This window comes from Limanda limanda, chromosome 4 (assembly GCF_963576545.1).
Source record: "Limanda limanda chromosome 4, fLimLim1.1, whole genome shotgun sequence".
Taxonomy (NCBI): Eukaryota; Metazoa; Chordata; class Actinopteri; order Pleuronectiformes; family Pleuronectidae; genus Limanda; species Limanda limanda.
The window spans coordinates 13,732,583-13,752,159 of record NC_083639.1 but is presented as its reverse complement, the minus strand read 5'-3'; the positions used below and the strand labels follow the sequence as shown (position 1 = coordinate 13,752,159).

General features: G+C 41.3%; 2 protein-coding genes across 3 annotated transcripts; both read right to left on the bottom strand.

The window, feature by feature from the left end:
- Window positions 1-674: 674 nt before the first annotated feature.
- trim107 (tripartite motif containing 107) lies at window positions 675-3,327 on the bottom strand. The gene is made up of 2 exons (XM_061069853.1): window positions 3,273-3,327; window positions 675-2,487 (listed from the first exon to the last, which is right to left on the bottom strand). The coding sequence occupies exon 2, from the start codon at window positions 2,474-2,476 to the stop codon at window positions 917-919; it is 1,560 nt and encodes a 519-aa protein (XP_060925836.1). The 5' UTR covers window positions 2,477-2,487; window positions 3,273-3,327; the 3' UTR covers window positions 675-916.
- Window positions 3,328-5,257: 1,930 nt separating this feature from the next.
- On the bottom strand, window positions 5,258-17,743 carry zgc:123305. Of its 2 annotated transcripts, none has more exons than XM_061069036.1 (20): window positions 17,657-17,743; window positions 13,807-14,007; window positions 13,291-13,386; window positions 12,927-13,186; window positions 12,517-12,624; window positions 12,253-12,367; window positions 11,205-11,979; window positions 11,003-11,096; window positions 10,448-10,635; window positions 10,264-10,357; window positions 10,088-10,157; window positions 9,801-9,893; window positions 9,443-9,501; window positions 8,318-8,468; window positions 8,065-8,213; window positions 7,853-7,939; window positions 7,259-7,411; window positions 6,874-6,988; window positions 5,936-6,039; window positions 5,258-5,447 (listed from the first exon to the last, which is right to left on the bottom strand). In XM_061069036.1, exons 2-20 carry the CDS (start codon window positions 13,996-13,998, stop codon window positions 5,297-5,299), a joined length of 3,054 nt encoding a protein of 1,017 aa, XP_060925019.1. In that variant the 5' UTR covers window positions 13,999-14,007; window positions 17,657-17,743; the 3' UTR covers window positions 5,258-5,296. The 2 variants fall into 2 exon arrangements, with proteins under 2 accessions (XP_060925019.1, XP_060925020.1); XM_061069037.1 differs by having other exon boundaries at window positions 12,253-12,364.
- Window positions 17,744-19,577: the final 1,834 nt, after the last annotated feature.

Genomic DNA, 19,577 nt, shown 5'->3' with positions numbered 1-19,577 from the left:
CGAAGGATGTCATAATAGAAACATTATGATAATATATTATAAAAACTTAAAATTTTCTTAGAAATCGTTTCATTAATTTGTCTGACAGAAAACATAATATATTTCAGTCTTCTTGCCATTACTCTAGGAGTGCATTAGTCTGTCTCGTGTTTTTATGTATTTTATATTTTTTAGATAAATGTTTTATGTTTCATTTGACTTTGAGTTAACAACTTTTTGTTGTGTTGTTATATCTGTTGTGACAAATACATATTTATTGTGACTCCATCCATAGACTTAAAAGGCACTATTATATGTATTTATTTATCATAATTTAATATTATTATTGTGAAAAAACTTCATGTATCCATTGTTGAGGGACCATAAGTTTCTATTTTTGTTCATCTGTTTGTTAGCAATAAAATGTTCGAATCCATTTTTAAAAGCATAAAAAAATATAGATCATAGATCTACTTCAGCTTGTTTAGATTAGTTCAAATTAAGAAATGCCTATTATGAGTCACATCTCGCAAGGATGTAATCATATTAACATGATTATATTTTATAATAACGTACAATTTTCTTATAAATCTTTTCATTAATTTATTTGTCTGACAGAAAACATAATATATATTTCAGTCTTCTTGCCATTACATTAGGAGTGCATTGGCAAAATAAATACATTTCTAGACAAATCATTTAAAGCACTGTATTTCATAATCACACAAAACAAAACCGATCTTATAAACAGGGGTTCCATCAGAATTTATAAATTATTTGAAACAAGTTATCTGAGGAACGAGGAAAGAGTTCTAAAGTATCAAACATTCTGTCATCGTACATTTCAAGTCTCAGATTTAATTTTTAAATATTATTACATTGTTCTTCAATGCAGAACATTTGCTAAGAAGTAAACCACATAGGTAATAGAAATGTATTAAGAATAAACAGTGACACGTGCTTTTGGGTGCCCTGACATCATCCTGTAAGCCATGTGTACAGGCTCGGTCAGGTTGGCCTTAAACGTGTACACATGAGTCTTCCCACTGATGGCGCTGATGTTGTAGAAGCTCAGCGTATGGGTCTTGAAGCTCAGCTTGATCTCCAGCTTGCTTGACACTGAGGTCTTCTTCAGCGGCACGTCGTGACCCTGCTCAAAGGCCGTCAGCAGGTTGTTGAACCACATCAGACACCAGGAGCTCCGGCTGCTTTCCAGGGCAGACGGCAGCCCGGTGCGTGCCAGCTTCCCACTGTAGCACACACCGATGATCCATGGGGAGCCTTCAAGCTCCACCTCCCAGCTGTGGTCACCTTCAGAGAAACTCTGAGTGCTGAGGACCTGATAGAAGCTGTTGAACCTCTGAGGGGAGGAGGGGTAGGGCTGTTTTGTAGCGCTGAAAGTGACCGTCTTCAAGTCCTCTGAGAGAACGAGGTTGGGATGGGCCGTGTCCTGGTCAAAGGTCACCTCTGAAGGGTTGAGGGTGCTGCGAAGAGAGCAATGAAGCTCTCCAAGTCTTTCCCGCAGCTCAGCGTTCATGTTCTCCAGCTTGGGACAGACTCGGGCAGGGTTGACTTTTGTCTGCACACAGTCTTTCTCTTCATCCACTGGTCTGGCCATTAACTCCACAATGTGCGGTTGGAGGCTTTGGAGCTCGTCATTGAATGCAGACTCATCTCCTTCAGTCAACAGGGACTCAGCCCTGAGCATCGCCCGCCTCAGCTGCTTAGTCAGCTCAGAGGCTTGACTGACTCGACCAACTATCGTGGCCTCATCTGGACCCAGCTCCTCCTCAATGATCTGCGTCACCTCTGCCACATAGCCCTGGGACAAATCCGTTATCTTCTCTAACAGCTTGGATGTTCTCTCCCTCAGGTGAGCATTAGCAGTGGCCACTTCTAACTCCCATTCCTTCTCTTTCTTCAAAACACCCTCTGCCATCTCCAACTTCAGGTTCAACTCTGTGACCTGGGTTGCCAGTCTGAATTTAGGTTCATCCATTTCCATTTTGGCTTTTTCACTGCTTTGTTCTTGGTCCACAGGAAGAGGACACCCTGTGGATCCAGACCCGATTTGAAAGCCATCATGCCCCTTGCCATCATGGCTCCCCCCGGCTGTTGTGGAGTCCTGGTGGTATTTTGTGTTTGATTTGTCCGTGTCTGAGTTTTCCTGACTCCTGACTGCTACCTGGCCAACGTTAGAAGTGGCAGTGGAGCCAATTTTCACAGCAGTGGCTTTGTAGGTCTCCACCATGCTGCGCATTTTGAAGCTTTTCACGAGGGCTGTGGTTCCCTGATACGCTGACTGGCACTCAGGGCAGCTGTGTTGGTCAAGGCCTTCTCCCATGGTCTGGAGGCAGGCAAAGCAGTAGACATGACCACAGGGAAGAGAAACCGGCACAGAGAAGAGCTGCAAGCAGATGGGGCAGGTGAGCTCCAGCTCCATAGCTTCTAAATGATTCATGTTAGGAGGGGTTGCTTCAGTCTCACTCGCAGACATGGGGTCAGGTACTGGAGGAAAAGAAAACTCATGGTAAGACATATTAACTAAATGGTACTAAAAAATTACATATATATATATATATACACTCCACTTAAGATTTGATCAGAGACAAAAAATGCTCATTGCTCCAGTTTTTATTTATTTATTAATTTCCTTTATTGTAACAGCCTAAAACACAAATCAATACCAAGGACTTAACCTTTTGTCTTCAGTGGTAACTTATCAACGTAGTAACTACTTCTGCATCATTTCCACCAGGAAACGCCACCAGCAAGCGTCACACAGCACAACGTGAGGTAACAGTACTGGATTTGCATGCATGGAAAGTAGCACTCAAAAATACATATTTCAAAATGTGGGTTTCCAGGCCAGAACAAGGTCGCATTCACTTATTTTCTATTCTGCATGATGGACCCAAGTTGAAGGAAAATGTCTCTAATGGCTATGACTTGCAAAGAGCCTCTACAGGTCAAACCTATTTCTGCATCTGTTTACTTATTGGTCGAGTTTCGTTTTCCTGGATTTCCAACGGGACCTCAAAGCGACTGAGATCTCTGTTAAATCAACCAGCTTTACCTCGTCAGCCTGACTCTGCTGCTTTAGAACACAAATCTCATTTCAATCTAACGTGGCGTTGATTCCGTGTAATAACAGGACATTTACTTTAATATTCGTAAACACGTGCGCACAACTACACGCACATCGCAGCTGCGTAATTGTTTACGAAAGTCTAAATATAGAATGTCCGTCATGAAAAGGAAAGAATAACACATCAAACGCTTCAAAGACTTACCTGAAACAACAGCACTGTCTCGTGTCAACTCTTCCTGGTCTGAAGAGTCAATAAAACGCACTGACGCAGGCGTGCGCATTCAAATCATCAACGTCTTTATCAACAGGACCTCAGTCAGTCCCAATGGAGTAGTCAACTTTAACTCCTCATTACTGCCTGACTTCTTTTATGCGAGTTAACGAGAGCTTTGTTCACTCTGCTCCACCATCTAGATTAATAATAATAATCATAAATATTATTATTTCACAACCAAATAAAAAATACAAATTACCTCACCAAAGGATAAAAACAACAATAATATTTAACTAAAAATTAACTAATTTTAAAATTAACTCACAGAAGTCAATATTCACACAGATGTAAGCTCCTTTTACATAATATTTTTCCGGACAATGTATTGCACAACAAGGTCCTCTACTGTTTTTCTCGTCGTTTCCCTTGTCTCAGTTTTTTTCCTCTCTTTTTTACATGTGTTTTGAATAAAGGCATATAAGCAATAAAGACTAAGGAGTGAATGTCATGGCCAATAAATTACTTTAAAATAAACATGTTTTTTCATCATATATGCACAAAATTTGAAGCACTTGTTAATTGAATGTATGCAGTGTCAATGAAAATGTATATTGAATGTAAATATTAACATTATCCCTCATTTCACATTTAAACAGGACAATAAAGACAGCAGGCATTGTTTGTGTTTTCATTTAATTTATATTTCTTTAAATTGGTTTTAAAATAACATCATTCGTCTCTAATGCATCCCCACACAGTTTGATGATGAAAGATATGCAAAGACAATAAATAAAACATTGTTGTGGTAGTATAAAGGCACAGCGCCAGGATAAATCACTACTTTAAACCCCACCACTCCCTCCTTGTACACATCTGGAGTAAAAGTCATTGTCAGGCTGACCCACCTCGCCTCATGTAGTGCACAAACATTTCTAAACATGGTGGTGCCGAAGCTTGTAGGAAGAGTTGAAATGTGCTTTGTGTTACTTGACAATGATCAGCTTTGTTTTAACAGTCCTTGTGTTCTGAATCCAAAATAAATCTATTGCACTTTACAAGCAGCTCTAACTCCATATTGAGCTCTGACTCAGTCCTTATTGCTCTTAAAGGGTCTTCACTACTGAGGCTACTGCTACTTTAAGACTGAACTAATCAGGACGAATTCCACCTACTGCATCTCATACTTATTGTAGACAAACAAGACTAAAAGAAGAAGAATAAAGAATAAATCAAATTGTTTTAAATACACACACACCATATTTGGTTGCCTGGTACATGCAGCTATAAAAACTCCTCCTCCTCCTCACAACACTAAAACACAAAGACATTCTCTGTTGTCATGAATACACAAACACAATCGAAACAATGTCCATGGTATAAAGGGACAGTTGGTCTTGCAGCTACGTGTGGGTGGGTCTGTTTCAGTTAGTCACATCATGGTGATTTGGTATAAGCATTTAATTTCAAGGTCTGTTCGCAGGAATTTAGGCATAAATTAAAATGTTCTAGTCTGATTTCTCTATTTCCGTACAAAAATATTTTGGTCCATGTCAAATGTATGAATGACAGTGTTGAGGTTATAAAACAATAATTCTGCTTGAATTAACATTTAGGAAAGACTTTGATAGTGCTACACACAATATCAGTCAGTGAAACAGTCTAAAGCCATATTTGTCCATTTAGGTCAATGTGAAAACAGCTATAGCCAATATAAGGGCACTGAGATGAACGCATGACGGTTTGTTTTATTGTATAAATGCAGAATCCATGCATTTTACGACTTCATCTGCATTTGACTGTAGTGTAAAAAAGAACGGGTGCCTCTCTATGTCCCAGTTTATCCAGTGGCTCATAATAGAGGCTCCACAGTTGGCAGGTCTATCAAAGGCAACATTCAGGCAGGCTGGGGACGATCCATTGAAATACCTTTCTGGAAAATGAGAGAACTGAGCAAGAGTGGTGATGCTTGTGTGTGTGTCTGTGTGTGTGTTTTGTTAAATGTGGGCATGTTTCTACAGTAGTGCATCCAGGTCCAGTTCTGGCAGAGGATCCTTCCAATAGGAGCAACTGCTGTACTCAGGATAGTCAAAGGCAGAGGACAGGCTGCCCTCAGCAGAGAGCACAGGAAAGAAATGCTCCACCAGTTCACTGAGGTGACAGTACCTGCAAAATAAACACACACTATTATAATAAACAGAATGATTGGAACTTTTACTTACTAAATTAGATTCAATTTAAATGCGGAAACCTGTTTTATGTTTGAATATGAATGTAATGTTCAGACTAAGAGCCCTTTCCCACAAAAGGTGCCAACAAACATTCCCTTTAGCACAATTACACAAAATAGGTTTAAGTGTTTGAGTGACAAAACAGAAAAGGAGAGGACAGAGATCCTTTAGTTCTATACAAGACACCTAATTTGATTTAAAGTTTTGAATTGATGGTGAGTATCGTGAACATAAGTCTAGAGTCAAGCCAAAACTCTTAAGTATTTTAACAAGACCAATGCAAGTGCCATTTACAGTTTCAATAGTGGGATGGTTAGAGAGGGGGAAATCAAGCACTTCATCTGAATTTAAAAACTAGTCTGGGATTAAGAAGTGATAACTGGAAGTCATCCCATTCATTTCTGATATTATCCCTGCACTTACGAGGACTTGTTGCCTTTGGTCTTCTCCTGGATGAGCTCTCCTTTTGGGTTGACAGTAAATATCCTGGTGTCAGGCACTCCAACCTGCTTATAGGCGTAAGCATCCTGCAAAAGAGAGGGCAGCAACGTACAGTGCATTCAGAGAATGTTCAGACCTCTTTACTTTTTGCAAATTTTTTATGTTGCAGCCTTGAGCTAAGATTAAAAAAGAACTCCCTTGGCACTGTACCAATTAGAGCTGTGTAGTGACCTCAGTGACAGACACATTAAACCACCTAAAATAATCTGTCTGTGAGACTAAAATGTATGTAGCCAGTCTGTAGACTATAAGTAGCAGTGTTGGTTCATGTGTAAATCTACCACTAACCAGCAAAAAGTAATTGAAGCGAGTAAAATAACCACAGAACCTAAATGGACCAACAACCTGGGTTTATAAGATCAATTAGATGATGGGCATTAAACAGTTTTCAAATGAAAATTCAGCCCCGGTGTTACAGCGGAGAAGCGCAGGCTATTTCAGAACAGCAAATTATCACCTTATTCCCACTGGCTGTGTGCGACAGTGATGAGTGAAACGGTGCTAAAAGGTGCAGAAAGGAGGCTTTATGAGTACTGCCACTGGTTTTTCATGGGGGTCTCTGTGCATCTTGGGAATTCACAACCCTGTGCCTGAGCTCTGCAGAAAACTCCGTCCACCTCATGTGGAAGTTGTTGCTCTGACAGAGTCAGCTGTGAGACCTTATATAGACGGTGCGTGTGGCTTTCCACGTCATGTTGACTTTACCACCAATGGGCTCCAGTCAGTGTGTAGAAACAGCTAATAGATGTGTTATAGCCAATACATTCAGTTGTATTTGTATAGGGCCAAATCACAAGATGCATTTCCTGAAGGGACTTTACAAAAAAAAAAGTGATATTTCAGGTTTTCATTTTACTCACGTTGGTCCTGTTGCCGAAGGCGGCGTAGAACGGCCATTTCTGCTGGCTGAACAGGTCCTTGATGTCACTGAGACAAGCAACTTTAAACACCTCTGGCTTCTTCTCAATCACCTCTCTGTACAGGTTAAGAGGGACAGTGAATCATTCAGATGTTTTTCTTCCTTGAACACATTTATTTATTTCACAGTGTAGTCACCGAGCATAATCTGTACATCTCCGTCTCAGAGGAGTGACCCGGAGAGGTAATGAGCAGTGCCAACTATTCTGTACATTGGGGATTTCACGAGATATGTAATGACAACAAAACAGAAGTAAATCTCTACATCCTATATATTAATGTGAATCAGAACATTGGGAATGCATATTAGTGGTATGCATTATTTACCTGTGTAGAGCTGAAAAGAGGCTGCTGGGAGCCAGCAGTACAGGGCCTTTAGGAAGCACAGTGCCTCTGTCATTGACCCACTGCAGGTACTCCTTTGTGATGGCAGCCATACCTATAGCCCTCGCTGAACAATACAGGATTTTATAACCGTTTCTGCAAGGAAACAAACATTTGCATTTTAGTTTCACAAAATGAACAAAACATGTTTTCCAGTTCTTGTGGGTGTAACTGATGTGGAGCATTAGTCCGCGAAATACTTTCATCATCACGTTCAACATCACACATGTTGTAGTGTATCTCTTTTCTTCAGATATGTGTGAGAAAATATGAGCACCCCAAATGGAATTGTGTCTTCTTTCAATTAACTGAACAGCTGCCCTCATTTTAAGAGCTCAACATAAGACGCATGAAAATGAGGAAAACAGGCAAACTGGGTGATGCAGATTAGACAAATCAGCTGCATCTAGAATGACATCAGGATGAAATCACCAGCAGGAGGTGTCTCCCATCTGTTTTTACTTGTTATGGTGTGAGTCATGTGAGGGAAAAATCTGTTTAAAACAGTAACAAAAGAACAACTTTAATTTCCCTTACTGGTGTATTTTGTGGTAGAGTTTGGCAATGCCTTTGTGCGTCCAGTCTTTTCCAAACTGAGGTAGAATATGGCCGAGAGCATCAGACCTGCAAGACAAAGGAAGTCAAGACTACTCATAACATGGTGACAGTGCATCTTTCATAGGAGGAAATGACGTTTCTATTTTTTTATTGTCTATTGGACTTCTTGTATGCAATCACGGTTGTTTTACTTGGTGATGGTGCCGTCTATGTCTGATATGATGACCCGGTCGTCCCAGTTCCACAGGTAGATAGCAGCCTCACAGCGACATGTGCCTTGGTATTGTGTAGTCACGCTGAACACCACCTTGTTGGCTCCCTCACGCAGGTTTAAGTGTTCCTGGGTGAGTCAGCAGAAAAGTGCACAAAACCATAAATACACTCGTAAACCTCTGAATGTGTATTTGACAGTAGAATGAGTGTGTAGTTGAAAGCATCTTTTACTATCTGTTTAGAGGTCAGGCGGAGGGATTTGCGGTACATCTGGCTGATACACTGAGTCGCAATAAGGGTGTCTGTTGATTCGCTGGAAACGAGCGTTGCTTTCCGTCCGAGCCCCGCGACCTCATCACTCTCAATGTCATCCAGTGTGGCTCTAGGGAAACAACACATATGATTCAGAATAAGTTATGTTTCTTTTTAAATCATTGTTCATTATTAATAATCCTGACAGAAACACTGACAAATTAAATTATTTGTACATGAAAGTAAAATAATATAACTATTTTAAGCTTTTAGTTTGTCACATGTTGATGTAGATACTTAAAGTTTGTGATCATCAACAGTCATGACAGTTGTTTTTGAGAATATTCATAGAGCAACATCCTTTTATCGATGTAGCTTTGGCGTATCCTGGAGGCCCACATTTGAACTACAGGATGATGCTTTTAATTGATTCAGAAATATCTTTCTCAATTAAAAACAAAACCATCGATTAATTTCTCTAAATTTCCCCCTAATTCATTAGTTTAAGTATTGTGGTGCCTATATGAGGAGGTTCTTCAGCTGAATAGATAATTAATCTTAAGATGAGACATCTTCTCAAAAATATAGCTACATAATTTCAACAACAAGCCGTGAGCAGAGTTTGTAAAATCTTTGAAAGGTCTGCTTGAGCTGGTTTGGGTTTTTCCTTACTGTTGCTTCCGTTATTGTCTTTGTCAAAACAGGATCCTTACAATGTAAAGACATCAGAAGATGTGACACTGTCCCTACATAGCTCTAAAGTCGATGACAACGATAAATTGATGAGGACTATATAACACCACAGCTAATGTCATACAACAATCCTCTTTTGTTACTGCTTGTAGCTTTACTTAATTCTTAGTTCATGTTTTTTACCTCTGTCTAGGAGCTACAACCACAGGAGTTTATTAGCATTCAAATACACAAAATACAGGTTAATACAAAATGTACTGGAGGTATGTGTCTGTCCAGCCACCAGACTGAATATCTAAGCTCAAACATAAGAAATCTGTCGAGCATCTGAACATGTGCAGGACTGGCTGAAACAGATAATACAGGATTTGATAACTTGTGTTTGATCATTGCTTTTGTGAGGTGCCTTACTTCACTGTGGAAGAAACACTGACCAGCTGCTCCTCTTGTGCCTCCTTAGAGTTGGTTAGCTGTAAAACAAATAAATTATATTATCAGCAACATAACTACCTAATAACCAAAATAACAGACTAAGAAGTGAACAGGTTGCTTATAATCTAATCTGTGCATCTCTATGCTGTTATTTCTTCTAAAAACCAACCGGAGCTAACAAGCCCACTCCTCAAATAAACAACCCTGTTTAACTCTCTGTTTTGTGGTTATTGTGTATAGTTATTATTTGGTTCCTAACATGTATCATTCCTTTCTGGGCAGCTCCACCATCATATTCCAATGAATAACCATTAACAGGAGCTCTTAAGTATCTTACTTGGTTTTTGTCAATGTCTCTTCTCCTCCAGGAAAACCACCAGCGTCCAGACTTCTTGGGCATCTTGTCCTTCACCAAGCGCTCTATCGACGTCTGTATGACACACATCCACAAAGAGAGCAACGATTAAATGAATCCTCGCATCATAGTCATCACCTAACTAAGATCTTGTCTGTCTGTAATTATATCATGTAGAACAATAAAATAGAACTTGATGAAAACATTGATTATAATTACAGAACTTAATAAGTATGTTAATGTGGTCTGATTTAGAAACAATAAAATACCGTGGGAAGGCTTTTCTGGAAAGTTGTCATTGATAAGACCATTGGGGCAGCGACTGCCCAGTTATAATAGCTGTGGAAGATTAAAACAGCTCATGAACAATCATAGACATTAATTAGCTTGTTGACAATTTGAGTCACTTCATTAGCTCATTTCATTTCATTTCATTATTTCTTACTTGGAGTTGATGCAGATGACAAGACTTGGATCCTCAATGATCCCTGGATTTTTAGCAAAATCCTGGTAGGTCACAATGTGCTCCATAAACTTTTCTGGAGTAAGAGAAAAAGCATCATGATGACTGATTTCACTCTGTCCCATTTCCTCATGTAGCAGCATAAACACAGTAAAAACGCATTTACCTTTGGTGATCTGGCTGGTGCCGCCCTCTCGTCCGCAGAGGGACATGCTGATGTCCATGTTGTAGGAGGTGGAGTCTGACAGGTACTCTGTGCCGCTGTCTACGGCCCCGCTGCCCACTGAGTGAGGGGATTGACTCCCTGAGAGTGAGCCCTGCTCCGCCCCTTGCAGAGATGCTCCCTCTGCTTCACTGCAGAGACAACACACAGTTATATTATTTCAATGAGGAAACATTATACAGAAACCACAGCACTATAGCCGTTTCAATGGAAACCATTCACTGTGGACACTGTGGCAATTACTAAATGTCTTTTAGTGTCTTTCAATTGATTTGTCTATGATCGTTGAAAAAACCATACACATTTAATATGATTTCAAAGATCACTAAAGATGGTATATGGTATACATGGTCTGTATTTATTTATTTGCTTTTCTAGTCTTTATGACCACTCAAAATGATGTACAGTCTCGTTTTTACATTCACACACACACATTCATGACACAGCCACAACAAGATGAGTGTAAAATGGGAGGAATATTAATATGTGACTTCTCACCTCTTTGGGAAATAGAGTGCAGCCACATCTGGGTCCAGTGAGGTCAAATCATCCAAGTAAATATCTGTTGGTTCTAGATGGGGATTCCGTTTGCCTGTGACCGATTGACACAGGAAAACAATTAGTGAACAAAAGTGACATTAAGATATTTCTTTAGTCTAAAATGAGGCTTGAAATGTTTCCTGAATGAAAAAGCAACAACCTTTCTTTTTGCCCTCTTGCTCCACTTTGGAAGACACCTCAGATGAGTTTGCTGACCCCTCTGCAGCCGTCGAGTCGTCCCTCACGTCTCCAGCTTCATCTTTTGGTGCAGTGCTGTTGGACAGAGTGTCTCCGTTTGATGCCTGCAACACTCCCGCTCCGTTGACCTCTTCCCCTCCATCGGCACAGGGATCAATCCCACTGTCCCCCTCACTGACAGGGGCACTACAGGTTGAACCCCGTTCACTTTGTTCAGAGGAAGCTCCCTGCTGTTGTAGATGTGACAACACTGTACTACTTGCACTTGTTTCTACGGTGATCACACCGGCCGCCATAACTGTACCAACTGTTTCAGTCAAAGTGCTAACGTGCTCAATAGCAACTGTGCTTTCTTTGCTATCAAGGGAGTCAGTACCATTATTCAGACTAGCAGAATAAAGAGATGAGTCTCTGTTCCCTTCTTCTCCTGATGTGGTTTCAAGTGTTTGTCTTGAGTCCACATCCGTCTTCCCTGATGATGAAGACTTAGAGGTGGAGAGTTCACTGAGAGAGTTTGTCTCAATGTATAAAGGAGTGCTGTGCATGGCGTGGCTGAGGTCGAGGGACTGAGTCCTGGGTTGTGGTCTGACCACTGTTACGCTGCCCACTCTTCCACAGCTGATCACAGGCTCCAAGCCCATATCAAAGGAGTCCTGTCTCTCAATTGTGCAGAAATGAGAACTCCCAGAATGGGAGATGGGCTGTAAGTCCACTGGTGTCCTCTCTGTCTCACACAGCTGTGAGGAGGGAGCAAAGAGAGAAATATGAGTGTCTTATATCTACAGTATTCATCACAGCACAGACAGGACATGAAAGCTTCAACTGTGTGTGAGTGTGAGTGTGAGTGTGAGTGTGTGTGTGTGTGTGTGTGTGTGTGTGTGTGTGTGTGTGTGTGTGTGTGTGTGTGTGTGTGTGTGTGTCGGTGTGTGTCGGTGTGTGTCGGTGTGTGTCGGTGTGTGTCGGTGTGTGTGCGTGCGTGCGTGCGTGCGTGCGTGCTTTGCTTGGCGTACCATGGGAAACCCTCCCCAGTTCCACTGCATCTGAAGTCCAGGGGAATCTTCGGGTTTAACCAAAAGCTCTGAGTCGCTCTTAGGAGAAGACGGCCGACTGTAAAACACGCTGCTGCTAATGAGAAGGAAATACAGAAAACTTTTTAAGTACGGAAGAGACACCGCATAAATCAGTGAGCACTGATTTCAAACTGCCTGCCAGTGAAACTGCTAAACACAAACAAATCAATACACTTATTTATTGTGAAAACTAATCTTCCTCACCTTTCCAAGGGTGACTGTTCTCCGTCCGAGTGCGAGCGAGTGTCTCTGGTCTTCGTGGGACTCAACTCTTCACTTAGCTCTTCAGACAGCGAGTAGTACACTGATTTACTTTACACAAACACAAGACAGTTTTTCATTTCAGCAAATAGATCAGATATATTTGCAAAAAAATACATTGTAGCCATATAATATGCTCACAAGTTACTAGTGACAATTCCAAGCAGAATCTCTTTACTCACAAGATTTGAAGAAGAGAACGCAGAGATACAGGACATATGATGAAAGGAGTTCTATGTTTACTGGCAACTTCAGCCATAAAGTGTCAGTGGTTACTGGTACTCACAGTAGATGTTGAGAAGATAAGACACAAAACATATGATATGATTCACCATGAAAACCCAACTACTGACCTGAGTTGTAACGGTGAGACGAGATCCTCTTGACCAGGACTCTCCTGTCCACCCTGATCACTTTCTCTCTCCCACTCCTTCTCTCGTTCTCTCTCATCTGATGACGAGTTCTCTTCTCTCAGAGGAGTATCCGAGCGCATGCGTTTGCGGCGGCGTTTCTTCCTACGAGCACCAGACCCGGCAGAGGAGGATCCCTCCTCTGGCTCCTCAGGGACCTCAGTGGGAATTGGAGAGGTGCAGAGATGCGCTGGGACCTGGGCCTGAGGGGGACCAAAAGAAAATTATCAAATGTTAAAAATGTCACATAAGGTAAAAATGTGTTTACAGAGTTTGAACTAATGGCAAGTAATGTTGGCTGTCTTACCTCCATATTTCCATTTTGTTCCACAAAAAAAGCTTCTCCATTGTCTCCCAGCTTCATGTGCAGGTCAACACATTCTCCATTTATCTCAATGTCCACCTAAAAAAAAATGATGAACATAGTGATATGGATTTGGAAATGGATTTGTATTTATATAGCGCTTTTCTAGTCTGATGATGACCACTCAAAGCGCTTTACAGTACAGTTTCACATTCACCCATTCACACACACATTCATACAGTGCATCTACTTGCAGCACTTTGTTATTCTATGGGGGGCTATTGAGGGTTCAGCATCTTGCCCAAGGACACTTCGGCATGCAGATGGTTCAGACTGGGGATCGAACCGCCGACCTTCAGGTTGGAGGACGACCACTCTACCCCTCAGCCACAGCCGCCCACCGCCCCTCAGCCACAGCCCCTCAGCCACAGCCGCCCAGCCGCCCACTGATATAAAAGCAAACAGACCACGAAGCAGCAGAAAATGAAGATCTGAGTTCAGAGAATCAAAAAAACTCACAATTTTCTCCTTCGAGCGCAGAACTCCGAGCTTGCCAAAGCGGACGTGGAAGGGGGAACACTGGAACGATCCATCGGGCTGCCGGACCACGATGACATCGATCCCTCCGGTGAGCGTGGCAGGGTTAAGGCCACGGTACAGCTCCTTCACAGTCACAAACACCGTCTCTGCTAACTGGCCCACAATATTCATGGTCTGGGACTGTAAGCAAAACAAAAAAACAAGAAGTGAGACTAGTGAGGCCCAGTGGCATGAAACAGAATGAAAAAGTCTTTACATTCAGGACTTTGTGTAGACTGGTGCTTGTTCCTACACTCTTTTTACAATGTCAGCAACAATCAATAGCAATGTCCTCCATTTATAGTGAATAGAACTCAACATGTCACAGTGGTCATTCAATAAAAAACATGTAGTACACTTGAAAAGGCTTTACACAGCAAACATTAAACATTTGCAAAAGAGAATACCTGTTTCCCCTAAAGAAAAGAGACAATATCAATATAATTTTAAGGTCAAAGAACCACAGACGTTTCCCCTGAATGACTGCAAATCGAGGAACCTCTAATGTTTTGACTAAACAATACTGACCTTTGAAATCAGATCTTGATCCCTGATCATGAATAATGGTCTAAAGGTCAGCAGCTGGGAGGTGAGATCTGATAAAGGCACTTATCTAGAGTTTTGTCACAGACAAAAGGAACTACTGAAGTCATTATTCTGAGTCAGTCATGATGATTATGTGAAAGGATTCACTAAGTGGAGTAACATCATATGCTCAAAATGTGACTCATTCGGCCATAAATGTCCACACAGTTAACAGTTTATGATAAAAACGTTCAAACGCTGGTTGATAGTTAAAAAGAATGGTCAATAAACTCTGTTCATTAGGCATCAGTTTCTCTGCAACAGGACAGAACATGTCTCAGCGAGTCAAGAAGAGAAACTTGGCCAAAGGTGGCGAAAAACATCACATGGCCTAGTTTGTACCTGCATCAACACGGATAAATCATCACATGAGCTCCTCTGAGGCGTAAGAGAAGTATGTTTCCCTAGGTGGCCTAACGAGTGCCTGTTGTATCTGTACAGCGCTTATTTAAAGCAGATACCATCACAGCCTGCGACCTCGAAATACTTAATATTTCAAAAGTTCTGAGGTGAGTATTTTGATTCTGCAGAAAAAAGGCTAACTGGATGTAACTTACTGGAATTTTTGCACTTTTTTTAACTTGAATAGTTGTCAGATAGTGCAAACCTTAGGCAAGGCCCAACAGTCCCCTTATGAAATCACATTTAAATTTCACTAGATGCAGATTTGTATTTGGATCAACAAATAAACACACTCATAACTTCTGTCCCCTAAACTTGCTTGATTTTTCATCAAGATCCATGAATTATTCTCTGAGAAATCCATAAAAAGGTGGAATAGAAAGTGAAAAAAAAATCCCACATTCACTCCAAAATTTGATGGGTTCCTTCCTGACCCCTATCGCATCCTTCCAAAAAGGCTTGAGGCAATCCGTCCAGTAGTTTTTACGTAATCTTGCTCACAAACAGACCAACAAACAGAAAAACTAATAAAACACTGAACTGTGATGTATCACTTTGCACACACCTACACAATGGACACATGGTCTCATGCCTTACCCACAGAGAAGGATGCAGATGTCCCTTCCCAAACCGGCTGTGTTCCCTTGACCTCCTCTCGGCCATACGCCACCAATATAAAGAATTTTCCCGCCACAGGAACTCAGGAACGGTGTCAAGGAACTTTATCTCCATTTCCACCACAGGAACCTGTCAGCTCCATTCCCCACAATTCTCGGCTGCCTCTCAAAGCTCGGGGTACTCAACCCCACGACCCACGGGCACTCTCACACGTTTTTCAGAGGCTGTAAGGCTAAATTAAATTAGCTCTGGCTAAACAAAACCAACAAGCTAAGTCATAGATACATAAGTCTAGCTAAATCAGATCAGTGGTTATTAGAAATGACAGCACTTCAGTCCTCTGTGTTTTCAGCTCGGATGCAAAATATAACAAACGACGAGAGAGTCCTAGTATATTCAGTCACACACCAATGCTTCCGCTTGCTCACACAAGTTGACAGGCACACGCTATACACACTCACACAAACCCCGCTGTCACACCGAATTCATACTTCCTCACTTTGCACTGCACATGACAGCCAGACCAGCAGTTTCTGAAAGGCCTGGACGGTCTATTCAAACAGACTTGGCATGAGAATCCACTCACACACAAACCGATGGACCACACTCTTTCTGGGCTTGACCACAGCTCTCTGGGCCATCAAAGATGAGGGGACTCTCTGGCGGTCATGCTCTGTCAACACCGGGAGGAAAAAAAATCCTTCACAGGCCCTGGGAGGAAGTCAAGCATGTAACTCGCTAATTTTGATGGATGGCGCTGCCTGTGCTGCCGGACGGGGAGGACATGATACAAAGGTAAGTCTGATAGGAAAAATGATGTCTAACATTAGAGTTGATGTGGCTAGTCAGCCCTGTTATGTAGTAAAAAGAAAACACCATTCGGGTCTGTCCTGTAACTTATTCACTGGCTGAAGAACTCAATGTATAACACACATGGACCCTTTCAGTGTCTGTTCCATCTTTTCTAATTGTATATGATTGAAAGTAATACATCAATGAAACTGCCAAGTCAGCATTATTTCAAAAGCAGAAAGAACAAAAGCTAAGAGGAGACAATGGTTGTGAAACTGTCGTGTTGTAGACGGATGACAGGAGGGAAAAGTGTGGCGGATAATACTGGTGTCCATGGCTCAAATGTTGGATCTGTAGTTGATGTATTAAACCAATTTCTCTCTGTATCACAACAGGGCAAATTAGCATAATTCCAATATTCACAGACTTTAATGTTACTTCTCATTGAGGAATTCAAACTGATGTCGACAACACTAGGGCTGCAAAAGAAAAACTAAACAGTGCCGAAAGTCCAGTGTGACGTCTCCAGACCCAGAACTAAAAAACATTCAGTTTAAATAGATCCAAAATTCTGAGCATCGATTAGGAAGAAAAGTCAATGGACTTTTGCTTGATTAAAGCCTTTAGTATGCGATCAAGAATTTAAGTTCTGGATGATTCGTTTTCTGTCGAGTTTCATCACGAGTAGACAGTATTTCATCTGTCATAACATAAGTCACAGGTCACACACTGAGCCAAGTGTGTGCTGTGTCAAGGATGTGGAAAGAGATGTCTGGGCTCTGACCTCTGTCTCCAAGCAGACAGGTTACCTCCCCCTAAAGCTAGACAGTACGTGGCATCTGCTGTTTATCACTGTTAAAATAAAACGTCTATAACTTCAGATTGTATGATCATACAAACTATAACTTCAGATTGTATGATCAGACAGAGTCTTGGGTGGGGTGGGGACTAGTTTAGTGAGAGAGAAAACACAATCCAAAAAAAGGAAATGAATTATATCCCATAGTATCCAGTGTGTCCTACCTGAGTGTGGTAGGACAAATGCACGCAGGTGACTGTTTACCACAAACTCTACGTAACTTCCGCAACAGTTTGAACACGTATGGTTCCCATATCAAAAACCGTGCGTCACAGTCCAGCGTCAGGGACCGAAAACTATCGACTATCTCACTTCTAACAATAATAAACTCTAAAAAACCATTGAAACCACTGCAGCTAAGAGACAGAGGGGAAAACACCCGAAGTACATTTACACGTCATTAGCAAATTAGCTTGAGTTGACAGCGAAGTGTTGTAACTTCTCCTCGAAGGGTCAGAAAGCGACGTTTGAAGTCACAGCAAGTGAAAAGGAATCTTTGACATGTTTCCCACCACACTGCCCCGGACTACTCACCGAGCTGGAGGTGAGCTGGACCTGTCAGAGAGTGTATTCCTCTGGTGTGGGTGATGAGGGCAGTTTAGCTTCCGGCCAGCTCGTCAGATGGACAAAACAACAGCCAGCCCGAACGCTTCCAGGTCCACTGCGCATGCGCACCACGCCGGTCGATCACTGCGGCAGCCAATGAGCGAACGGGAAAAGCAAGTAGGCCCCGCCTCCAGCTTTATTACGTAAGCAAAATTATCAAAGGACGCTAAAGTTTTCAGGTTTTTATTTTTCTCTGTTAAATTCGGGACCCACGCAGTGAGGTTATGCTATTTTTAGATTCATAAAATCATAAACCTGTTAAAACTGTTTAATATGATTTTATGTGAGGAAAGAGTGTCACAGTTAACTATACACAAATAAGTGACAAACCCCTTAAACTGACTAGTAATGTTTAACCTTAAGTTTCTTATACAAACGAAAAACAAGCACAAAATCCACATGATAATGAAAGTCTCTGTTCCCACTGTGTGATGGTAAAATCAATCTCTGAGGAGCTTCAGTTAATTATCTTTAAATCTTTGTTTATATTTGGCCTCAATACTCGGCCTCGGGTTACTTGAGTCTTTCAATCACCTGATACTTAAAATATGTGTATTGTCAATATCTCCATTAGCACATACTTTGTTTTTAGTGACACCTTTGTAGCAGTTCTAGTGGCAGTAGTCCTTCATATCACTGCAGTTTACTTATTCTTTACTCATTGTGACCTTTTATTATTCTTATGCTCTTGTGTTTGACTGTTTGACTGTTTTGTTGGCTCCTGGATGCCTAAATCTATATGTCTCTACTTGCTTTTTACGTTATTTTATATTCTAAAGGACAATGGAATATGTGGGTGTGCCTGTATAAAAAATGTCATGGGCCGCCAACATTGTTATTTTTGTCCTCATCATTTATTGAAGGTTTCAGTGTTTCGGAAACAATACTTGGTTTCGTCCAGTAGGGGGCATCACTGCCCCTGCACGGAGAGCCGTTCATGTTTCTGTTGGTTGAATTCTTTCATTCATCTTCTGTCTTTGTATTATTTAATCCCAGTCAAAGAAAGTTACGTTTTACTGCTATAAAACAAATTAAAACAGACAATGCACCGTTTTAAAGTGAAAAAGATAATTTTTTTATATATTGCTGGAAACACATGATATAACGGTTAACAGATTAGAGACATAAATATGGAGATGAAGTAGTAAATGTATTATCCAGTTTATTAAGTATGTAGAAAGCATCTGTGTCAAAATATCTTATCACCACCAACTCAAATCAACAAGAAAATCCTAAATAGTAGTTTTACTATTAAATACAGACACTTACGGATAATGGACAAGCTCAAAAAGGGAAAGGATTGTTCAAATAAAATGTATTATCTACAATTAAAGATAACCAACCCAAGAGCCGTACACTCCTCCAACAACATACATTCTGCACTGCCCAATTAAGGACATGAAATACATATTATGAACGTGAAAACAAAGCTTTGTCAAAGTAAGCTGCCCAAACAGGAAACACTTTTTATTAATGTCTAGAAGGTTTCCCTTTGTGTTTAATGTGAAAAACTCTGGGCCACCACAAACCAGATGTTGCCTCCATGACATAAATGAAGGTGTTCCCTGCACATTCAGGCCCCAGGCACAGCCAGATTGCCTATTTAAGGAAAGCCATAGTCTTGCAGCTGCCTTTCAAAACTGCTCTGCATCTGCTCACAACTCTCTCCCCCATGTTTCCACACTCCAGCCGTACAGAGCGTTCCTCTAAATGTTTAGGCCCTTTTCTCTAAATAAGGCAGCCTTATCGTAGTTCCTGTCATTTCTGCCTTTTCCCAAACATCCCGGCCCGCGTCTGTGGCCGTAGCAGCCTGCAGCCCGTGCATTCTTTTCCCTTGTATGGAGAAATG

Bases quoted from the DNA above. Each gene is read 5' to 3' on its own strand.
- trim107 (XM_061069853.1), bottom strand. From the start codon at position 2,476: ATGTCTGCGAGTGAGACTGAAGCAACCCCTCCTAACATGAATCATTTA.
- zgc:123305 (XM_061069036.1), bottom strand. From the start codon at position 13,998: ATGAATATTGTGGGCCAGTTAGCAGAGACGGTGTTTGTGACTGTGAAG. The intron at 13,187-13,290 runs GTAAGACAGCCA...GGTCCCCCTCAG, and splicing joins AACAAAATGGAAATATGGAG to GCCCAGGTCCCAGCGCATCT. The intron at 6,989-7,258 runs GTAAATAATGCA...TAACCTGTACAG, and splicing joins CTCTTTTCAGCTCTACACAG to AGAGGTGATTGAGAAGAAGC.